This window comes from Neopsephotus bourkii, unplaced genomic scaffold, assembly GCF_033783945.1.
Source record: "Neopsephotus bourkii isolate Nb327-2 ecotype Australia unplaced genomic scaffold, CSIRO-AGI_Nbou_v1 NB_144, whole genome shotgun sequence".
Classification (NCBI taxonomy): Eukaryota; Metazoa; Chordata; class Aves; order Psittaciformes; family Psittacidae; genus Neopsephotus; species Neopsephotus bourkii.
The window spans coordinates 1035807-1056795 of NW_026900661.1; the positions used below are offsets into that span (position 1 = coordinate 1035807).

Consider the following 20989-nt stretch of genomic DNA (forward strand, 5'->3'; position numbering starts at 1 on the left):
CAGAAGTTCTTTGTCCATAGTTATAAACTTTTAGTAGCTACTTTACTGAGTAACTCAGGAAAATGCTTCGGTTTCTTACAGGGTTGATTCTTTTTCAGGGTGGGTAGTTTGTTTTGGGCAGGCTACAGTAAAGACAAATTCTCATGTCAGAAGTTAAGTATTTCAAAGTTCAGAGTTTCCTCTGTTTTCTCTTGAAGAGTAAGTCGAACCCTCATATTAGCTTGGACTCTGTGTGCTGTTTGCACTGTGTAAATCTGGACATCTGTCTTTCCATAAACTTCTAATTGCCTGTCATGCTGTGTTGTTTTTATTGGAGATGTGCTTAATTATAAGCAGGGCTTCAGTAATAGTTCCAAAGTTCACACTGCCTTGAGCACAACTTTTTTAACAATCCAGGATGTGTAATTTCAGCAGACAAGGCAGAATGCTGATGGATGGGGAATAAAGCTATGGGCATTATTTACCATCGGCAGCCCAGTTCCATGTATCTGTGGGTAAAATGTGAAGAAACTCCCCTGAAAGGCTAGGTGGGAGGCTCAGCATCTCATTGAAATACTGACTTCTTCAGGTCAGTGGATGTGGAAAGGCCTTTTAAGTACCACCACTAGGTGCTGGCCGTGGGGATGAAGTGAGAATAGAGGAGGAAGAGCAGCAAGGTCAAATATTGGAGAACAAAAGCTGGATGACTCTCTCACTGATTTAGGTATCATCTGTTATGTGTTCCAGCTGAGATGTTTGCTCTATAGACTCTTAAATACACTGTGATAAAAAAATTGATGTAAGAACTTCAATAGAATTGCGAGAATAAGGTCCTGTCTCAACTGTTCCACATAACCCATGGGGATGCCAACTTGTATTCTTATTGTTAACAGCCCAATGAATGCAATTTCTAATTTACATCACAAGATGGCAGCAAGTTTTTAATGCACGTAATATTTTACTAACCTGGCTAAACCTAATCTCTTGAAATCATGGTTTACTTATAAAATGACAGCAGGCTTTGTTCAATGATCAGATTTATTTGGCATTTACAGAGATGTCAGTGTTTCAGTAATATGAACTCAAAACATCTACAGAAGTGTATTTCTATCTTAAAATCAGTTAAAAAGACAATTACCTTGAACTTTAAAGATCAGTAGCTCACAGTGTAATTATTACTAAGTCTCATTAAAGGTATTCTGGATTAAAAAATATAGCTTTTATCTATAGTCTTTGACTTCCTGAAGAGAAAATGTGATAAATGCATTTTGTGAAATTCACGCAGAGGCCCTTAAGACCTGAACATGTGGATTCTTTTCTCTGTAAGTAATTCTGATTCATGTCTGAAATGTTTGCAGACTTGAGCTTTGAAAGTTATGAATTGAAAAGCTTATCTCAGCTCTTTGGAAGGTATTTTCTCTTGTCCTGGCCAATATCAGAAGTTAAAACTATTTTATCTGCTTGACCTGTTTTGTCCCAGGTGTGAATTGTCATTAATTATAGCTCTTGCAGAAGATGCTACTGATGGCCTTTAAAACACTCTGCCTTTTGTTTTCCCTTTCAGTAACACAATCCCAGGCTGTTCATAGCCAACTGGAGAAGCCATCAACTACTGCAATTCTCTGCAATACCTGTGGAAATCCGTGCAAAGGAGAAGTTTTGAGAGTTCAGAACAAGTATTTCCATATTAAGTGCTTTGTTTGCAAAGGTAAGTGTTTGTGAGAGCTGTTCCTCTGAGTAGGGCATTAGCACTGGGCATGTAATCTAATGGTCCTGGAAACTTCACAAACATTTTGCAATTTAATTCATGCCTGAAAGAATTACTGTAAACTCTATGACTGCTTACTGTAAGATTGTAATAATCCTAAATCCTAAAAGCGGAGTATGTTTTGGATGGATATTAGCCTATGGAGTTTACTGTAGAGTCAGGACCTGAAGAACAACAGGCTGGGGGAACTGATAGTGAAACACAGTGTGGGGCGAGAAGCAAATTAGCATTTACAAAGAAACTTAGATTTTATCTCTCTTCCAGCATTCTAATGCAGGCCATAGCCATGTCTGTTCAGACTCTTGTGTGCTGGGCTGTGATGTTTGAATCCGAGTGTGATCTTCTGTGCTTTTCCATTTTGTGGGGGGAACTACAGGGTTTGATCCAGGTCGGTGCCTGGTGATCTAATATTAACACATTGCAAATGGCAGAAAGGTGGTCAGGGAAACAGGGAATCTATTAATCCAACAACCCTTCTGTACATACTTGATTGTTTGAATGATTATGTGGAAGTTGCAAAGATCTAATTTGTTTTGAAGGTACAAATGAGTAAATATTAACTGCTGCACAACCTGCTTGCTTCATTATTAAGCAGTACTTCAAATGGCATGGCATGGCTGTGGTCCCAGCTGTGTTAAATGTGACTATTTCCATTCCTATCTGAAGGAAACTAAAAGGAAGAAAGCTGTCATTATTTGTTAGTGACACTGATATTTTTATAAATCCCATGGGATTAAGTATGTAGCATTCAATACCTGAGTAAATCTTTAATGAGTTGGACAGGATTAAATGTTCAGCTCAATAATTGTTTTCTTTGTAAAATTACTTAGCAAGGAAAAATAAGCATAGTGCAGTATCCTAACTAGCAGCAAAAATACTTTGGTCACCTATTCAGAACCATTATGGTATATAAAGCAGAACACAGCCCATACGTACATCTTTCAAACTCTTTTAAAGCTACCTGTTCTTATGGTAAATTTTTATTACCAATTAGATTTCAGACCTAACTCAGGAAGAGAGCAGCTCATTTGCTATTCAGGAATCTTGTCTCCTGCATGAAGTCTCAGTAGCATGCTGGTATATGCTCCATATAATTATCTTGATGAAATCCAAGCCCCTTTTTATACAGATCTGCTATGAGAAAAAAGTGGCAAGTGCTACAGAAGCAACAAAACACAGTCATGTATCCATGTTTTCATTTCATAGGGCATCTGCTTGTAGAGATTGCCAGCTCATCCACAAACGCAGCAAGCAAATTCTGACACTATTCACTGATCCCAAAGTTAGGCAATGCAGAGGCTGTCCCCCCCATCATGCAAAAGATGATGATGAATGCGCTTTAGAAGCTGCATTGCCCCTTCCTGTCTGTAAGAGATAAGGATGAGTTTATTCACTTCAGTCAGATCTTGGATAAAATGAGAAAAACTCACTGTGTTAAAAAGGAAGAAACAGGGTAGCATCTGTCAGCTACTCATGAGACTCTCAGCTGGCACAGGAGATAGTGTCAGGGACGTGTGGTTAAACTGCTTTGTGGTGTCAAAGCGCTTGGAGTACTTCTATTCCTCCTTACTAATCATTTTGCTAAGTGCTAAGTTTGCACACATGGCTGATTCCTTCCCCCAGTTATTTAAATGCTATAATTTCTTTTATCACTTTTCAAGGGTTTCCATCAGTTTGCTGGCATCCTTATGGTATTTGTTTTCTTTCTGTGTTTTATTTATTACTTAAGAAGCATAAGTTGCTTTCTAGTGTGGATTTACCGTGTTGTTAGGTGAGAAGAGTTTAGAATCAGAACAGAGTGCTGAACCCACATTTCACTAGGTAACATGAAGGGGAAAAAATTAGGTTAGGCAAATGTGATTTGTGTTTTTAATTATGTGCTCAAATCAGTGGTTGAAAAACTATAGTTACTGTTAGGGTTTAGCAAAATGTGGTACTCTGTTCTCCTGGTCAGCTGACCACTTTCAGCCTTAGAGGAGAGGCTTGTGCCACAACTCCTTTTCCGAACCCCTTTTCTTGTCATGCTGCTAGACTGCTGTGGATGGGCAGGGGGATGATCCTGGGAATATATTTACCTTACAGTTGACTCCTCCCTGTGGTGTATTTATTTTGATAGCACTCAGAAATGCAGTTTGCCCCCTCTCACCTCGTCTGCCAAAGATAGCACCCTGAAAGAGACTGTGCGTCCAGCATCCAGTGCAGCCCCAGGGCAGTCCCAGGACAGATAATCCTATGAGTGGGCTGGCAGTGTTGCCACGCTAATCTGCCTGCCTAGGGTGAGTGCCTCTGTATTAAATCATGCCATAGCCTCCATCAGAAACCTTTGATATTTGTAAAACTGCAGAAAAATACATTCCTACTCACAGTATTTACAGATGGACAATGATGGAGACAACAAACCGTCAAACAGCCTGTGAAGAAGAATAACAAATGGCCATGGCTTGAGAGGGTGTGTAGGGGTATTAGAGATCTGTTTGAATGAGTTGATCAGTGATAGATGATACTCTGCTGGAAGAAGCCACACTTACCTTTCTGAATAAGTCTGAGATGTGAAACAATTTCTTTGATAGTGCTGGACAGATTATGAGGTTTCAGGGAGGCGGAGACATTAATGGCTTCAGTTTTTTTTTTTTAGGAGAGAAGGGTAGTTTTGATATTGCCAAACTTCCATCTGATCATTCCCATGGGGATTCTGGGTTTCATAATGGTAACAGCAAGTATATAGGTGCCTTTTGTATGTAAGTTAAATTGTATAACTGAGGAAGGTCAGTACAAATTCATTCATTCCCATCCAGTTCTTCTGGTGTTCCCCAGATAATGATTCTAACTAATTCTAAGAAAAGCTTAAAAAAATAAAACCATTTTTATTATTCAAGTTTGAGATACACATAAAAAAATAATAATGCTGTGAACATCTGCTAGTTTTGCTTAGTATCAAAGTTTAATAGGACATATGGAGGTAAATGGGCATTATAAATAAGGTACTTATAATAGCTATTTTTTATATATTATTTCTTCTTTAGTTACATGTCTGATGTGATAGTAAAAGGCTGTAGGGAACACGCCATCTAGCCTCACTTCAAATCTTTACTCAATTTTTACTTTAAAATATCTCCCATTTTAATTGGTTTTAGTAAAAATGTAGTTGTAATAGCAGCGGTTTCCTTTGGAAAAATAAGGCGAACATTCATTAGACTTCAAGGGCATTGGTTCCAATGTTTGTGAATTCTCTTATTTCTTGCTGCTGTAATGAAAGCACCAGGGAAAATGACAAATGGTGATGACTCAGACTATCAAATTAAAGCAAATTGTGTTGTCTAGTTCATTCTGAGAGTGTCTGTCAGCTCAGGACTGCTTCTCATGCAGGATATGGTATGAGGTAAATACTGTCTTGGAGCTGGGTTACAACAGCATAATTTAGTGAGCCCATAGAGAGACAGACTAACATAGGATTGCAGATAGGAGGGATGTAGGTGCTGTGATTATGTTATCCTGGGTGGCCTCTTTGACCTTTCACAATGATAGAAATTACCTTGTTTTAGGAGGTTTTGTGGAGTATTTATTTTTCCTGTGATGTGAAAGAACCCTGGCATTTCCAAAGTAGCAGTAAGCTGTGTTACTGCTATGTTAAGCAGTATTTAGGAAATACTGGAAGTGTGAATCAGAGCCCAGTGTTTCTATAGCTTTATATGTTTTATATAGTCACTCTAGCAGACCTAATAATGGACAGTTCACAGGGAATTGCAAATCTATTTCCATGCAAAAATCATGCAACCTCTACCCTTGTTAAATGGGAAAATGCCTGCAATCCCACAAAAAGCTGTTCCTTGTACAAGATTACTCATATGTGAAAAGAACCATAACTCATGTCTTTGTACTTTACTGGTTTGATCTTGATGAAATGAAGTAAGCTTGCCATCCAAGCCACAGATATAAAAACATGATTGTTATGTAATATCAGCCTTGATATCTATGCGTTGCGCCCATAATCAAAATTCCCTGGATTGCTGTCTTGCTATGAATGCAGCACATGCAGTCTTCCATGCCAGCACAGCTAGCAGTTTCAAGTATGTTTTTTTTCCCCTATGAATTTTCATCTATTTGTTTAATAAACCTGTTAGAGCATATCACATCTTCAGCTTAGGTATGTGATTTTGTGTGGATTATTCTAATAATAATCAGTGTTTCTGATTATAATTAGAATCATGGCATGGTTTGGCTTGGAAGGGGTCTTAAAGCTCATGCAGTTCCAACCCCTCTGCCACAGGCAGGGACATCTTTCACTAGACCAGGTTGCTTAAAGCCCCATCCAGCCTGGCCTTGAACACTGCAAGCCACAGCTTCCTTGGGTAACCTCTTCCAGTGTGTCACCACCCTCACAGTAGATAACATCTTGTTCCTGTAGCACTGCAATTTTTTGGGGATTGTGAAAAGGTCCTGGGGTGGATATATTATTTCTATGCCATTTTTTTCAGTAGAACATACAGCACAACCCAGTTTTACATCATTTATCGTGAAGGCAGATTAATGGGAAAGGCTAAGACAGAATATTTCATGAAAAGCTTAAAAAAAATCAAGTAACTTGGTAATAGGAGTGATTTGTTTGTTGTATCAAATGCATCTGCTAGGATATAAATATGTTAAAAGCTATGCTGAGTAATCTGAAGGACTCGCATTTGAACATAGCTGTGGGTTTCACGTTTCAGAATGGGAGTCATTTATGGGAAGCTCACTAGTAAGATTTCAGAGTCCCAACTTTTGGCCAAGCAGTAGTGGCTGGTGGCATGTGTGGCATCTCATGCCCTGGAGATGAGCATAGGGGCTCTTGCTCATCAGGCACGCTCAGCAATGTGCCCATTGCTTCCCAAGTCCTTAAGGATTTTCAATCCCAGATTGTATTAACTCAGTATAATAGGAAAAACTATACTTGTGACTCAATGCTCATAGTCTGGCTTGGAGAGAATAGCAGTTTTGGGGCTGACTTAACCGATGTCATGTTAGCGTAATACTTTATTTCACTGAAATAATGATGGCAACTTTTATCCATGCAAAAGTAATTTAATGCAGTGGCCAATGGTTCTGTGTTGTGGTTTTGAGATTTTTAAGCTTAAACTTTAATCAATCACTAACTTTCTAAAAGCAACTCAACAACTAAAGCATGAAAAAGAAAATTTAGTCAGTTAGTGAACTCTCACAGTCAGAAAGCAGTTGTTTTCTTTGTTTTAATCAAATTCTTGTTACAACCTTTCTTTGTATTCGTAAAGAACATTCTGCTGCCCCTCATGCCTTGGTTGTACACCGTTCACATCAGCACTATAGTGAAAGGTTTATTTTGTGGCATGTTTCATGCAAAGTCCCATGTATTTTTTTTTTGTTTAAAGAGAATCTGTCATGACTTTAAGCAATATTAGTAAAGTGTAATGAAAGGGACAGAGGAGGGACCATGCTTATGAGTAGTGGTAACATTTCCACGAAGATTAGCTAACTCTCCACCCCAGGAGTCCAAGTTTCTGTTATTTCTGGTTTCCAACTTGACTTATTTCATTTAAAGGCATAACATTTCAGGGATTTAAATCTTTAGGGCATGGTAAAGCTATACATGCTTACTCTTGGCTTTATACCCAGAATGCTAAACAATACCCCTGCTTTATTTTCTTACTAATTATATTTTTCTTCAGTCTTTCCATTGCCTTGCTCTCCCCCCTATTTACGAAACATGGATAGGATTTTCAAAGAAGTACTTGCTGCAGTTTCTGGGGGATGATCCAAACCACAGATACAGCCACGTGCAGATGTTTGCGTTGTAGGGGGTGGTTCCTAATGGGGAGGAGAGAGGTAGCCAGGAGAGGTGCTTGGCTGTGCTGGGAATGCTGAGGTAGATTTAGACAAGGACATGAAACAAATGGAGAGCTATAAATCTTACCCAAGTTGAAATCAAAGTAGAACTGGAACAAAATAGAATGTGTTTAAAAATTATGCCTAAAGTTTTGGATGGTAACAAGCTTTGCAGGCAGTAAAGGTACTGCTCACATAAAGAAGTTCTGGGCATGCATAATTTCAGCCCACATTAGATAACGTGACACCCATGAAGAGCCTGTAATTCCATCGAATAGCTCATGTTCTCTTCTTAGGGTAATGTTTTTCTCCATGCAAAAATTGTCAGTGCAAGGATGCCTTTATGCAGGGGGCCTTTCCATCTGTGCCATGCTCTTTCACCGGGGGGTACAGCAGGGATACAGCCAGCATGCTGGAGTAGTTACTGGGAGTTTCAATGCACTAAGGTGATATGAAGCCTGTGTGGAGACTCAGAGCTGCGTAAAATTCATCACTGCCACGGTGGTGTTGTTCCACCTCCCGCTTTCTGCGAGTCATTAACACGAGACCATCTGCCGTATCTGTGTATAGTCAGAGCAAGCACTTCACTTGCAAACCTGTAACTGGCACACAAAGCTTCATTATGAAAAATCAGAAAATATTTAGTGTTGTTGCTTTACATGTGGTTTTTTTTAAAGCTAGCTGTTTTAATTAGTTTGGCAAATGACAACAGTATTTCATCATAAACATTTAAGGTGCTATTAGGTTGAAAATGATTAAAGCACATTATTCTGTTTCTTAAACCTCTTTAGCATGCTCGTAAATTTTAAACAACCAGATTAATTCCTAAAATGAGAAATAATTACAAACAAGGCATTTGTTCCAGTTTTCCTGGGAATTGTTTTGGTAGCTTGGAACAGCTACATATATTGTGCAGTGAGAGATCCTCTGACCCTTAACACTATAGGAGTGCTTTTATAGAACAGTATCACTGTCTTTAAGCTACTGGGAAATTCTGCTTTCCAGTAGGGAAATGAAAATGTAAATGCACTTTTTAATGCAGAAATTACTAGATGTGTAGTTTCACTAATTATATGAGTCAAGTTACATAGTGCAGAGGTAACTCCCCAAACTCTCAATTTAAGTTAGTACACCTGAATCGCTAATGTTTTGTCAGTCTCATAAAAGCATTCTGAATCTCTAAGGATTTTCCTGCACTTAAGTGTGTACTCCATCAGTTAACTTGTGGGTATCATAGCCAGTCTGTCCTGAGAGCTGCTGAATATGTGCTGTGTGCTGTATCCTTTACATCTTTATCAACGCTACACATGCATGGTGAGGTGTTATAAGATGGATATGATACATCCCCACAGTTCTTTGTATTTTTTCCGCTCCAGAAAGTTGCTGGCTTTCCTCTGGCAGATGTGGCTGCCTTCCTGCAGTTCCTGGTTTGGAGCTAGGGAAGGGGCCAGCAGGTCTGCCCCAGACTTTTCTGGAGCTGCATCTTGTTTACCTGCTCTTGTTTTAGCTGTTTAACTGCTCTTGTTTACCATGGACTATAACAAAACAAGGTGAGAATCCAGTCCTTGAGATTATAGCTGGTATTTCAGACATTACAGTTAAACACTGCTGGTGACTGGCAGGCTTGAGTATACTTGATTTCTGGTTAAAAAGACTTAGATTTCCTGCCTAGGAAGAGTGATTGGATTACATGTATTATTACTAATGAAAGGTTATTCTGTCTTGCTACTGCCTCACCTATGGACAGATGTTTCAGGTGTGAATTGACTAAGAGGGCTAATGAGCTGCTATTATCATACCATGCAGACTTTGCATGCTCAGCAAACTGGGGAAGACTTCCCCAAAGCCTTCATGGAAAGCTTACCTGGACTCATCCACACCAGACCATGAGACAAAGAGTATCACAGTCACAGTTATCTTCTGGAAACAGGCTTAGACCGCTTCCAAGTAATTGTGGTTCAGTTTGAAGTTAAGTCAGCACTGTAGTGGTGGATATTTGGCAGGTGGTTGCTATTGCTTCTCACAGGCATAGTGGCCAGGAGATGTGTTCCGGATATAATCATGGGCTTTTGGAGAATGAGCTCCCAAACTGCATCGATGGCATTTGAAGGCATGAAATTTAGCTGCCAAAAGAGAATTATGTCAACAGCGTATTACATGTTATCCTTAGGGTCTTAGCAACCAACATCCATCTTGGAGATGGAGGAAAATACTAGAAATGGACAGAAAGCCGCACTGCAGAGGAAGAAAATTTTCATTTATCTCTGAGCAAGCAGAGATCTTTTTCTTGCTTTCCTTGTAACATTGTGGATGCGTTTTGTTCCTTCTTTTATTTTCAAGGTCTCTGCCTCTCTCTCCTGTGTTGGATTCATGCCTAGTTGCTTGCATTAGGCAACAAATGGTAGGAAAATAAAATAGACTTCATACATGCAGCTACATGTAAGCAAACTGCTTGATTGTCTGGCAAGCTTAAAGCAAAATATCACTTTCTAGATGAGAGAAAATTCAGTGCATTTTACTGTTACAGCCTGCTGTAGTGTAGTATCCTCTGAGCCTCTCAGGACACAGCTGATATTCAGGCTGAGTACACAGCCAAAAAATTAATCTGCTTTTAGTTGGCTAATTTGCCAGCAAGGAACAGAGCTATGCATTTTATATTCATACAGTGCAAATGGAATACTGATGACACACAATAGTGGAATAGTAATATACTTAAAGTGCATTAATTAATTGCTATTTCTGCTATTTATTTTCATAGAAAATGAAGGGTTGGAAGGGACCCCTAAAGGTCCTCTAGTCCAACCCCCACTGCAGTGAGCAGGGACATCTTCAACTAGATCAGGCTGCTCAGTCCAGTCTTGCCTAACCTTGAATGTTTAATCTAAAACCATTACCCTTTGTCCCATTGCAACAAGCCCTGCTAAAATGTTTGTACCAGTCTTTCTTATAGGCCAGCTTTAAGTATTGAAAGGCTGCAATAAGGTCTCCCTGGAGCCTTCTCCATGCTGAACAACCCCAACTCTCTCAGCTTTTCTTCCTAGGAGAGGTGATTATGTGGCTATTCTCTGGACCCTCTCCAGCAGGTCCCTGTCTTTCCTGTACTGAGGACTCCAGAGCTGGATGCAGTACTTCAAGTGAGGTCTTACCAGAGTAGAGTAGCGGGGGAGAGCCATCTCCTTCAACCTGCTGGCCATGCTTCTTAGGATACAGCCCATGATACAATTGGCTTTCTGGGCTGTGAGTGACTTTGCCAGCTCATGTCCAGCTTTTCATCCACCAGTACCCGCAAGTCCTTCTTCACAGGGCTGCTCTCCATCCCTGCATCCCCAGCCCATATTGATACCTGGGATTGCCTTGACCCAGATGCAGGACCTTGCACCTGGCCTAGTCGAACCTCATGAGGTTCACATGGGCCCACTTCTTGAGCTTGTCGAGGTCCCACGGAGTTATGTATATTTAGGTTCCTAAGATGGTCACATTTTTATAGGCTGTAGGCAATAAAGAATTATGGAGTTAAATTGACTGTGAAATCACACAGCTTAAATGGCAGTGCTGCAAGTGCTGTTACAGATACCAGGCCAGGAAAAAAGTATCCTGGTTCTATGCAAGTAAAGGAGCCCCTCAGATCTGTATGTAGTATTTTGGTATCAGGTAACTGCAAGCCATCTTGATGAGCGGGATTACTGAGTTGTTAGAGAAGCCTTCCTCAGGTATCTTCCTCAGAAATGGTGTGGATATCTTCCGTCTCAAGTGCCATAGCACATCCAGCTACTGGCTTGTTGCCAGACACCATAAGAGGAGACAAACACTTATTCACTACTTAAAAATTACTCCAAATGCTTGTAACTGTTCCAGATAGGGCCTTGCCTTGGTGTGCAGAGTAGTACCAAGACAAGCAGCTGAGTTACTCAGTGTTAGTCTCTTCATTATTGCAAGTGCTGTGTTTGCAGTGCTTTTCTTGTTTCACTAAGAAGAACATCAGTAATGGCTGGAAGCATTTTTGAGGTTTTAAATAACCCTACCTCCAGATACTCATTGTGGTTGACAAGTGTTGGGTAGGAGTGAATCTGTGACATAAGTCTGATTTCCTATGCTAGGAGAGTAAGGTCTGGTAGTTGCCTTCAAACATGCTCCCTAGGCTTCCTTCAGCTTCCCTTTCCCTGATTCCTTGTCTCTGCACATGTGCAGGATCATCTCAGCTAGGCAGGGTCACTGCTCATGTAAGTAACAGCAAGGGGCACAGCATCTTGCCTGAGGGATGGCTAATGGGTCTGTTTTCAGAGCTGATCTTCTCAGCTTTAAATTCAGACTGTTTTAATATCCAAGCCAGTAATTAAACTGGACTCCCTGTGTTCTATGGTCAGCTGTGTGTTGAGTTAAATGGTATCCGATGGTTCAAAGAGTGTAGGAGCAGGAGAGCATTTGTGACTCGAGTTGTGGCTGGTGGAGCATAGCTGGTGGGGGAGTGATGTGTAAAGAGCAAGGGAGGAGTATTTGGCTTGTGGGAATGTGACTGCCTTCATCCTGGAAAGTCAGTGTGTAAGAGGGGGAATGTAACCTCCTGTGCTCCAGATTTACTTCTGATTTTCTTCATTCACTGAAAAAGGTTGCCCAAAGAATGCTCATCCCTGGCAGTGTTCAAGGCCAGGTTGGACAGAGCCTTGGGCGACGTGGTCTAGGATGAGGCCTTCCTGACCACAGCAGGGGGCTTTGAACTAGATGATCTTAAGGTCCTTTCCAACCCTAACTATTCTGTAATACAGCAATATAGTTCTAGTATGACTGTTGTTTTCTGTCACTTAGTGGTTGGGGCCATGTCCAGGGAGAAGTACCACTTTTTAAATGACCACTCGTAATTTAAAGTGGGCCTTGAGCCCCAGTCTCCTATGCTGAGTTCTCTGTCTACTGAGAAAGATGGTAAAACAAGCGTGATTGGATGTGGTTTTGAGTGAGTGTTCAGGATCCTGTGATTCTTGGGTTTCTGTGGTGTGAGTATGTATTATTTTGTGCCTTGAACATGCCTGCTGGGTTAATTTCTCATAGTTTAGATGCAAGATCCTGGGATTCCAAGCAGGCTTTAGTGTGGGTTGGGAGGCTTTACATTTAAAAACCAATGTGCCCATTGGACTCTCAGATACCTAACAAGAGATCTCAGTCTTGCATGTGAAACATTTAGGTACATCTGCTATTTTGGGACCAAGGCACTGAGCAGCTCTGCAGTGTTTTGTATGTGCAACCCAAATTTGATGAGCAACATTCCCACTCACCTTCTGTGGGCTGCATGCGAGGAGTGACACTGCTGCAGTCATCTGTTCAGCCTCATTTGACTGTAAGCACCGTTTGCTGCTGGAAGCACTTCCCCACACGCACATCCCCAGGAGCAGAAGCACGTAGTAACAAGTGTGATGCTGTGACTTAGAGTAAAATAGTAGTCAGAAGAGCAGCAGAATCACCATTCTGATTTCCAGTTCTCCTGGAATAAATTAGTTCAAGTCTGTTTTCAAAGGTCTTGGTCAATAGGGATGAGGATTATCTTCTACATCCCTGTCTGCTTCTGCATGATGTCAGCCAGACTTGTCAGATGGGAGAGTTACATGTTCTGAAAATGCCAGCCTAGTTCTGTCCCTGGTACAATGGAGGAAGCCCCTGAAAAGTCTTACAAGCTTTTGGTTAATCAACCTTAACTCTTTCCTATGGATGTAGCTTAAAATCTATAAATTGCCAGCTAGGATTATAAACTCTGCTTTTTCCTGGAGCAGATGGTTGTAGAGATCCCTCCAATTCAAGCGTGGTGAGTGATGTTTATCATGTCAATATGAGGTCTGATTTTAAAGAAGAACCTTGTGAGCCTGTGGAATTTTACAGCAGATCACACTCAGTGTTTAGAGGGAGCAGTATTTCAACCATTTTTGTGGCCAGAAGGAATATTAGACAACTGTAATCTGTCAGAAACCTTTCTTTGTGTCACTGGTGCTTTAGATCTTACAAGTTTATATCCCTTATGCATTTCCTTTAACCCATTGAATATGATGGGTGTTGTATATACCAGCCTTGAACTAAACTCCTAAAGACTTAACTCTGTACCTGCAGCCACTGCACTGAGGTTAATATTTTTACATGGAATAAATCTAAACTATTAGTGTACAAAATACATCACTGGTATAATTTTCTATTAAATAGGTGTTTTATAGATGCACAACTGTTCTGTGGTCATAAACCCATATATTGAAGTGCTTTAGTATTCTACTAGGAACCACAGGTGAAAAATGAGCATTGTCTTAGAAAGTGAGCTTTGGGTTTCCAGCCTTCTGAGTCTGCCTTTTCTTTTCTTACAGCTTGTGGATGTGACCTGGCTCAAGGAGGATTTTTTGTGAGACAGGGAGACTACATCTGTACTTTGGACTACCAGAGACTCTATGGCACACGGTGCTTCAGTTGTGATGAATTCATTGAGGGAGAAGTGGTCTCAGCACTGGGCAAAACCTATCACCCAGACTGTTTTGTGTGTGCTGTCTGCAGGTATGTTTTCTGCGTTGTTTCATGTAAAAGCTAGATTTTGAAAGACCAATGCCAGGTGTTCAAACTTAAGATTCTGTAGATGGGGGGTGGTGTGAAGGGGAAGGAGGGAAAGGGGGTAGTTTTCAATTTTCCACTCCTTAAAAATAGCAGAATAAAAAGACAGAAATTTGGAGTGCCTCCCTCTTTTCCAAATGCTTTTTCTGTTATATGGTGTCTTTATGTATGAGGTTTAAAAAGTACTTGTGAAACTGCCACTGCCTCTGCCACGTGCCACTGCCATGTGTCAGACCTTTTGCTCCAAATGATGCTTTATTTCTCCAGCATCTGCTATTTTGTCTTTGACTGGAGTTACAAAGGATTCCAGTGCCACTGGCTGAGTCTTCAGTGACCTAACTGGATACCATATTAATAGATTTAAACTGAAGTTTCACAGTGGTGCTTCCCAGAAACTCTGAAAGTCATTTAAAGTAGGACAGAAAGGTCCTGGACTCACAGACAGTTATGTACATGTGGATCACCGAGGATCTCCGGCAGCTGTGAAGGTGACAAGTGATGCAGCACACAAGGTATTCCCTTGCTACAGCCCAGTGTAGTTCAGTGGGATCATTCCCCTCGGGGGTATGTTTGACGTTGCAACTCAATATTGATGGGGATGTTTGCAGTACAAGTGATGGATGTCTGCTTGACCTGCATCTTAATCCTCTTCTGTGGAAACAGCACAAAAAAATCTGTTGAAGACTTCAGGAAGAAACTTTCAAGTTCACCAAACCTTCAGGAAATTCACTGTTAAAGTGTTTGGAGCAAATGGAAATGCTGTAGTAGTTTCTCTCGTTAAACTTGAACCTTTTGCAGTACAAGAGCAACCCTGTGTTCAAAGGGAAAGCACAACAGGGTGCTGATGCACCACGTGTAGGTACTATACATATTAGTGCCTCATCCAGGTGACTGTACACTCCAAAACCAATGTGTTTATGTTGCTGCAGCAGCTCATGGGGCTCCTGAGCTCAGATGTCCTCCTGTGCTGGTGCAGAAGGAAGACTTCAAATTCCAGGACAGCCACAGTCCAGAGCAGGATCTTGATTTATCAATTGCAGGAATAATTAAATAGCCAAGTTAAGGGGAAGACTGAAACTAACAAGCCATTATTATATTCCATCTGTTCAAGTTTTACCAGGCTTAACAGGAGATTTTTTTTCCTTTTGGTTGTTTCAAACAAACATCAAGAGTAAAGATAACAAAAAAGCCCAAAATAGATGTATCATTTCTTAATAGGAGAAAAATGATTTAATAGTGCAAGTGTGGGTCTTATGTGTTAATGGCTGGCTGCACTGCATTTGGCCTGCAACCTGTCGGTATTACAGCTCTTCTGCAGATGAGCACAGCTAATTCTCAGTACCTTTCTTCTTAGCACTAGTACCCTCTCTAAAATGAGGTAGTTTATCATTTAAGAAGGGAAAAAAACCCTGGTTGATTCTGTTTTGCTGCTGTATTTGCTTGTATCTTCAGCCACATCATTGGGTTTAGCATTCAGGCATAAATTATTTACCTGAATGTTACTGTACTTAGCAGCTTGGTACCTAGCTTAGGTTTCAGTCAGGCTGTTGGATATACTAAACTCCAGCTGTATTTAGTCAGTCCTTCCGCTGATGTTTTGGAGACTGGGGGAAAAATTTGTCTCATCTCCCTGGAAATTTGGAATATTTTTCTGTTTGACTACACAGTACCTAACAATTCAGGTGAGCTGAATTGCAATACAGTGAAAGTACTCTGGAACAAGCTACAAAAGATCATGTATGTTGAAGACAAGCTGAAGCTTTTAAAAATCAAGTTCCTGATACGAAAGTATTTCATACTAAAAAAAACCCAGGAGATTTCCTTCTGTATACCTAAATCATTGGATTAAAAGCTATTTCACTGCTTCTAATTGCTGCTATGTAAAGCTTCATTAGAGAGACCCAGATTTGCTTCTGTTGCTTTCCTTAGAAGGACACACAAAATCATGTTGTCTTCATCAGAGCCAACTAATGACCTGCTGACTAGCAGGATTCAATTAGTGTCTCCCAGGGGGGTTATAACACTGACTTGTGGTGCAGAGGAACAGAAGAATCCTGTCATCTGTTTATAGTAAAAACACTGGAGCAGGTCCTCAACTGCCCTAAATCAGCTCTGCTTCAATTACCCCAGTCTTTGCAAGCCAGGCATAATTCATAGTTTTTATGGGAAAGTGTGTCCTATCTAAACATCATCAGCATTTATCTTACTGAGTGATATCCTTAGTTAAAGTAAGGTGGGCTGACTATAAATACATTTGGTTTGAGCAAGAAAAAAAATTTATTTGTTTAAAGCAATAATGTCAAAAGGCAGAAAGCCAGAGCCATATGGTTTTGGGTACAGGGTTATAAAGCTCTTACCATAGCCTTTTCTTCAGTGCAAGAGTCAGGAATGTCATTTGTCTCCTCATTTCCTACTGGTGGGCAGAAACCTCAAATAACTGGCCAGATCACACTGTCTGAGGCAGTTGGCTGATAAGACAAACTGCGTTTGATCTTGCCTTTTACAGATGGACTGTAATGTGGATGCTCTGTTAGAAATTTGACTTTCAGAAAGGTGTGAACTTGATAGGTGGTGACTGCTTCATAGTGGGGATGATCCTGCTCTCAAGGCAACCAGGCAAGGCTCTTACCAACTTCAGTAGGGACGTATTGGCAGCAGAAGGTGCTTTGTATTCATGACAGTGGTCTCCAGAACGTTGCAAGATTTTTAGGTGCTTTAAATGAGCACTTCTATAGTCCGTATTTCTGTAGCTTCTGAAGTAACACTTTTAAACTGCTCTTGTATTGAATAGTAAACCAGTGACAGCAGGAACTCCTTTCTTTCTTATTTATTGGAGAAGATTTGAATAGAAACTGGTGGGAAGTGTATATTGCTTCAGATGGTACAATCAGTGAGAAAATACAATGTGCATTCAGCTAGCTGGAGCAGTGAGGAAAAAAAACCCAGTAATTCAAGCCCACTCATCTTCTGGAGTCCTGGTATTACTACTTCCAAGTGCCCAGTGCCCCACTGTAACAGAAAAGTGCTGGATTCCCTGTTGCCCTCCTCTTTGAAAAAGCTTGTGTGTCAGAAACCCAACCCATCCCTGGGCATCCGTTGGGACTCAGATGCAATAGGCCAGGGCTGCCGAGGTCAAAGGGTGAAAAAGATTGATTAGTGTGCAGAGAAAAACATTTAAAAGTATAGTATAAAAAATACAGATAAAAGTACAATCATCTGTGATTGTTTCTCTTTAACTTGCATTGACCAGGTGGCCCTTAAACAAATTCACATTTTATGGCATGTTTGCTCTGCTGGCATAAGGATTGAGGGCTTAGTCCCTTCTTTTTCTGGTGCTGTTCATAGTCCAATGAAACTTGTTTTCTATTGTGTTTTGTGATGCCTTAAACTAAAAATGAGTAGAAGAAAAACAGCATAGAATGAAAAATGTTGCAGCTTAACTGCTTAGTCTGAATTCCTGGGAAGTGGGTGAGAAATCTTATTCTTACAGCTCCATAATTGGATGAGGCTGTGTCCTCCAGAGGACTGCCAAAGATATTTCCTTCAAAAGGCTCACTTGCTTGGAAAGTGAAATAGAAAGAGGGCCAAAATTAATGCTATCTGTAGCAATAGAAGCTGTATTTTATTAAAATCATGCACATAGTTCTTATATGGCTGTCAGAGGCAGGACTGTATGTCTCCTATGCAGGATGGGAAAGGGCAGAAAATTAAGTCTTGCAAGAACAAATGGGTAAACATGCCCATGGGAAGTTTTAGTGTGTTAAAAGTTATATATGCTTAATACATCTATATAAGATGTATGGTGTCCATAGATTGTGATTTCAGTGTTACTGATGGGCTGTGTGTGCATAGGGTATCAAAAATCTGGGGTTTGGTTTTATGGGTGGATATAATTGGTAAAGTTGTGAGGGGGAGAGTTTATACACCCAGTTGGAGGAATGTGTATAGTTGTTATCCCTTTAATTTCAGGACTGGAGCGCCTCTTGTATGGGGATAGGATGAGAGGGTTGGGGCTGTTCAGCCTGGAGAAGAGAAGGCTGCATGGAGACCTCATAGCAGCCTTCCAGTATCTGAAGGGGGCCTACAGGGATGCTGGCAGGGACTCTTCATTGGGGACTGTAGTGATGGGACAAGGGGTAATGGGTTAAAACTTAAACGGGGGAAGTTTGGATTGGATATAAGGAGGAAATTCTTTACTTTTAGGGTGGTGAGGCGCTGGAATGGGTTGCCCAGGGAGGCTGTGAATGCTCCATCCATGGCAGTGCTCAGGGCCAGGTTGGACTGAGCCTTGGGTGACATGGTTTAGTGTGAGGTGTCCCTGCCCATGGCAGGGGGTTTGGAACTTGATGATCTTAAGGTCCTTTCCAACCCTAATTATTCTATGATTCTATGATTCTTATAATGAAAAGTTGGGAAAATATAGTTTATTGTGATACATAAATAATGAAGAGAAGGGCAGTTTGACTCTTAGCTGGGGATGGATTAGCACATACATTCCATATTAATAACCAAACAGGTTTGTGTTTGCTTTAGAAAATTTGGATATCTAAGTATTACGTTTCATCTTAATTTAGGAAGTTCTCTTGTGAAACAGCATATTGATAAAAGTTGATTATATGCTGAATAGAGGTAAAAAATGTGTGGAGGGGCAAGAGGCAGTTACACATTCTTGAAGGATTTTATGCCAAACCCAGATCTAAAGCTTCTCTCAGTCCATTTGTGTTTCTGTTATCTTCAAGAAGGGAGTTCATTGTGGATAGGCAGTTGAATGTAAAAATTCAGTTCATTCTGAAATGTAGCAGTCATGCCAGACTGAGTTTGCGAATCCTTTTTAATTGCTCATTTTTTTAGTGCTGCCGAATTTCTCAAGGGTTCTATTCCCACTTAAGCAGTACTGGGTACTCCTTAAAGCATCTCCTGAAGCTGGCTGCTTTGCCTGGATGTTGAGGCTAAAGATTAGAAATTGTACTGAGTATTCTTCTTGAGATTTTGATTCTAAAGGGAATCTATTTATCAAGATATCAATATATGGTGTTTCTCAAATTATGAACAAAAGAGAAGATCTTATTCCTGGGTCTGCTGACTGCACTAATGCACATTATATTGGCCTTCGTTGCTCCAGGGACACTCTGCTTACTCATGTTCAACATGGTGTCCACCAGAACCTACACATCCTTTTATGCTTTCCATCTGATTGACCCCCCAGGGTGTACTGGTGCATTGGGTTATTCCTCTCTGGGTGCAGGGCTTAGCATTTGCCCTTGTTGACATTCATGTAGACAGTAGATAGCAAGTAATGTCCACTTTATATCATCATGTTTAACACCAGGGGTCAAATTTGTCCCTGTGGAGCAACCTTGAGGGATGTGATTGTACCAGGTACAAGTTAAAGCAGAATTTGATCCTGTAGGTCCTTAGGTTGCAGTCTGACATTACACCTGACCCAGTGTAACTGCAGTCTGCTATGAAATGAATAGCTTTGCTCTCTCCACAAGGCTGACCATATGCTTCTGTTAATTTTCTTATATCAAATTTAGTTGGCTGTTCAGCTACAGAGAGATCAACAATTTAAAAAACAGAAGGCCATCTGTCATATCTGAAAAAAAATTAGTATTTTCTTTTGCCCCAAAAAGCTTGAATTGCACAGTGCAATAGGTTGAGGCACGGTGCAGAGGACAAGATCAGTCATGACCAGACCTTTTGGTGTCAGCAAACAGTTACCCTGGATTAGACTGAGGGTAGTTTGTTGTTTTACAATAAAATTGTAAAACCAGTCATTCCTGGCTTTACAAATATTGTAATTGGGTGGATAAAACAAAATTACTTGGGAAATGAATCACAGAAGATGTATTAAAATCCTACAAGTCATTTCAGAGAGCTGCTCTAAATATGCTCTTAATTCTCATTTTAAAAATAGATTATCCAAGTGTGAAAATCACACTGAATATTTTTAAAAGGATAAGGACCTAATTAAAACCCATACATAGCAATGTTCAGTGGGTGCTGGTGGTGAGATATTGTATTCAAAGGCAGATACTGTGCTCTTAACCTCCCATGCTATATATAGTCATGCTCACAATTTAAAGAGCTCAGAAACTGAAACCTTGTTAATTGACTGTTACCACCTTCTGTTGTGCCTTCACTCATACTGGTGCTGAAATCCTCGAGCAGGGCTGCTTGTGAAAGGGAGAGGTCAGATGTTATACAGAAACACTGGCAAATGTGTCATATACAAATTCAGGATAGCGGAGCAAACTCTGATTTTTAATTGTGGGTTTAGAAGACCAGCAAGGGAAAGAAATTCTGCTTGTACCTTTGGGTGGACAGCTTTCAAGGAGGATTTCCTTTCTTAAAGCAATATACCTCACACATGTGGAAAACTGAATAGAGAATTGAAATGGTTGCCCTCACCCATCCAAGTGGAAGGGCACTGCAATTACCTACTAAACTCTTAGAAATTAAACCAAGATATGTTTATGGGCTAGGAAAGCCCCTACATGCCCTCCTCTCTAAGGAGACTTTGTGGCTTACTGCAGTCCCTGTGAGGTTTGGTATGTTTTGTGGGTTTCACCTACGTTGCTCTGAGCCATAGAGTGTCGATTATTCTGTTTTTCTCTTCTAGAATCATAGAATCCTAGGTGAGAAGGTACCTCAAGTATCATCTGATCCAGCCTTTCTTGGCGGACATAACATAGACTAGATGTTCCAGCACCCTGTCCAGCCACACTTTTAGAAGTGCCCAACATCAGGGTATCCACCAGTTATTCCAATGGCTGACTGTTCTCACTGTGAAAAATTTTCCTCTTGTTTCCAGTTGGAGTCTTCCCAGGAGTA

The 20989-nt window shown here is 40.6% G+C and overlaps 1 protein-coding gene across 17 annotated transcripts in view; it reads left to right on the forward strand.

Moving 5' to 3' along the window:
* The window catches only part of ABLIM2 (actin binding LIM protein family member 2), a 137334-nt gene that overhangs the window by 37689 nt on the left and 78656 nt on the right, over positions 1-20989 (forward strand). For all 17 annotated transcript variants that reach the window (XM_061369539.1, XM_061369556.1, XM_061369576.1 and 14 more), the window contains exons 2-3: positions 1544-1687; positions 13918-14101. In XM_061369539.1, coding sequence (XP_061225523.1) covers positions 1544-1687; positions 13918-14101 — 328 coding nt within the window. The remainder of the gene's footprint in view (positions 1-1543; positions 1688-13917; positions 14102-20989) is intronic.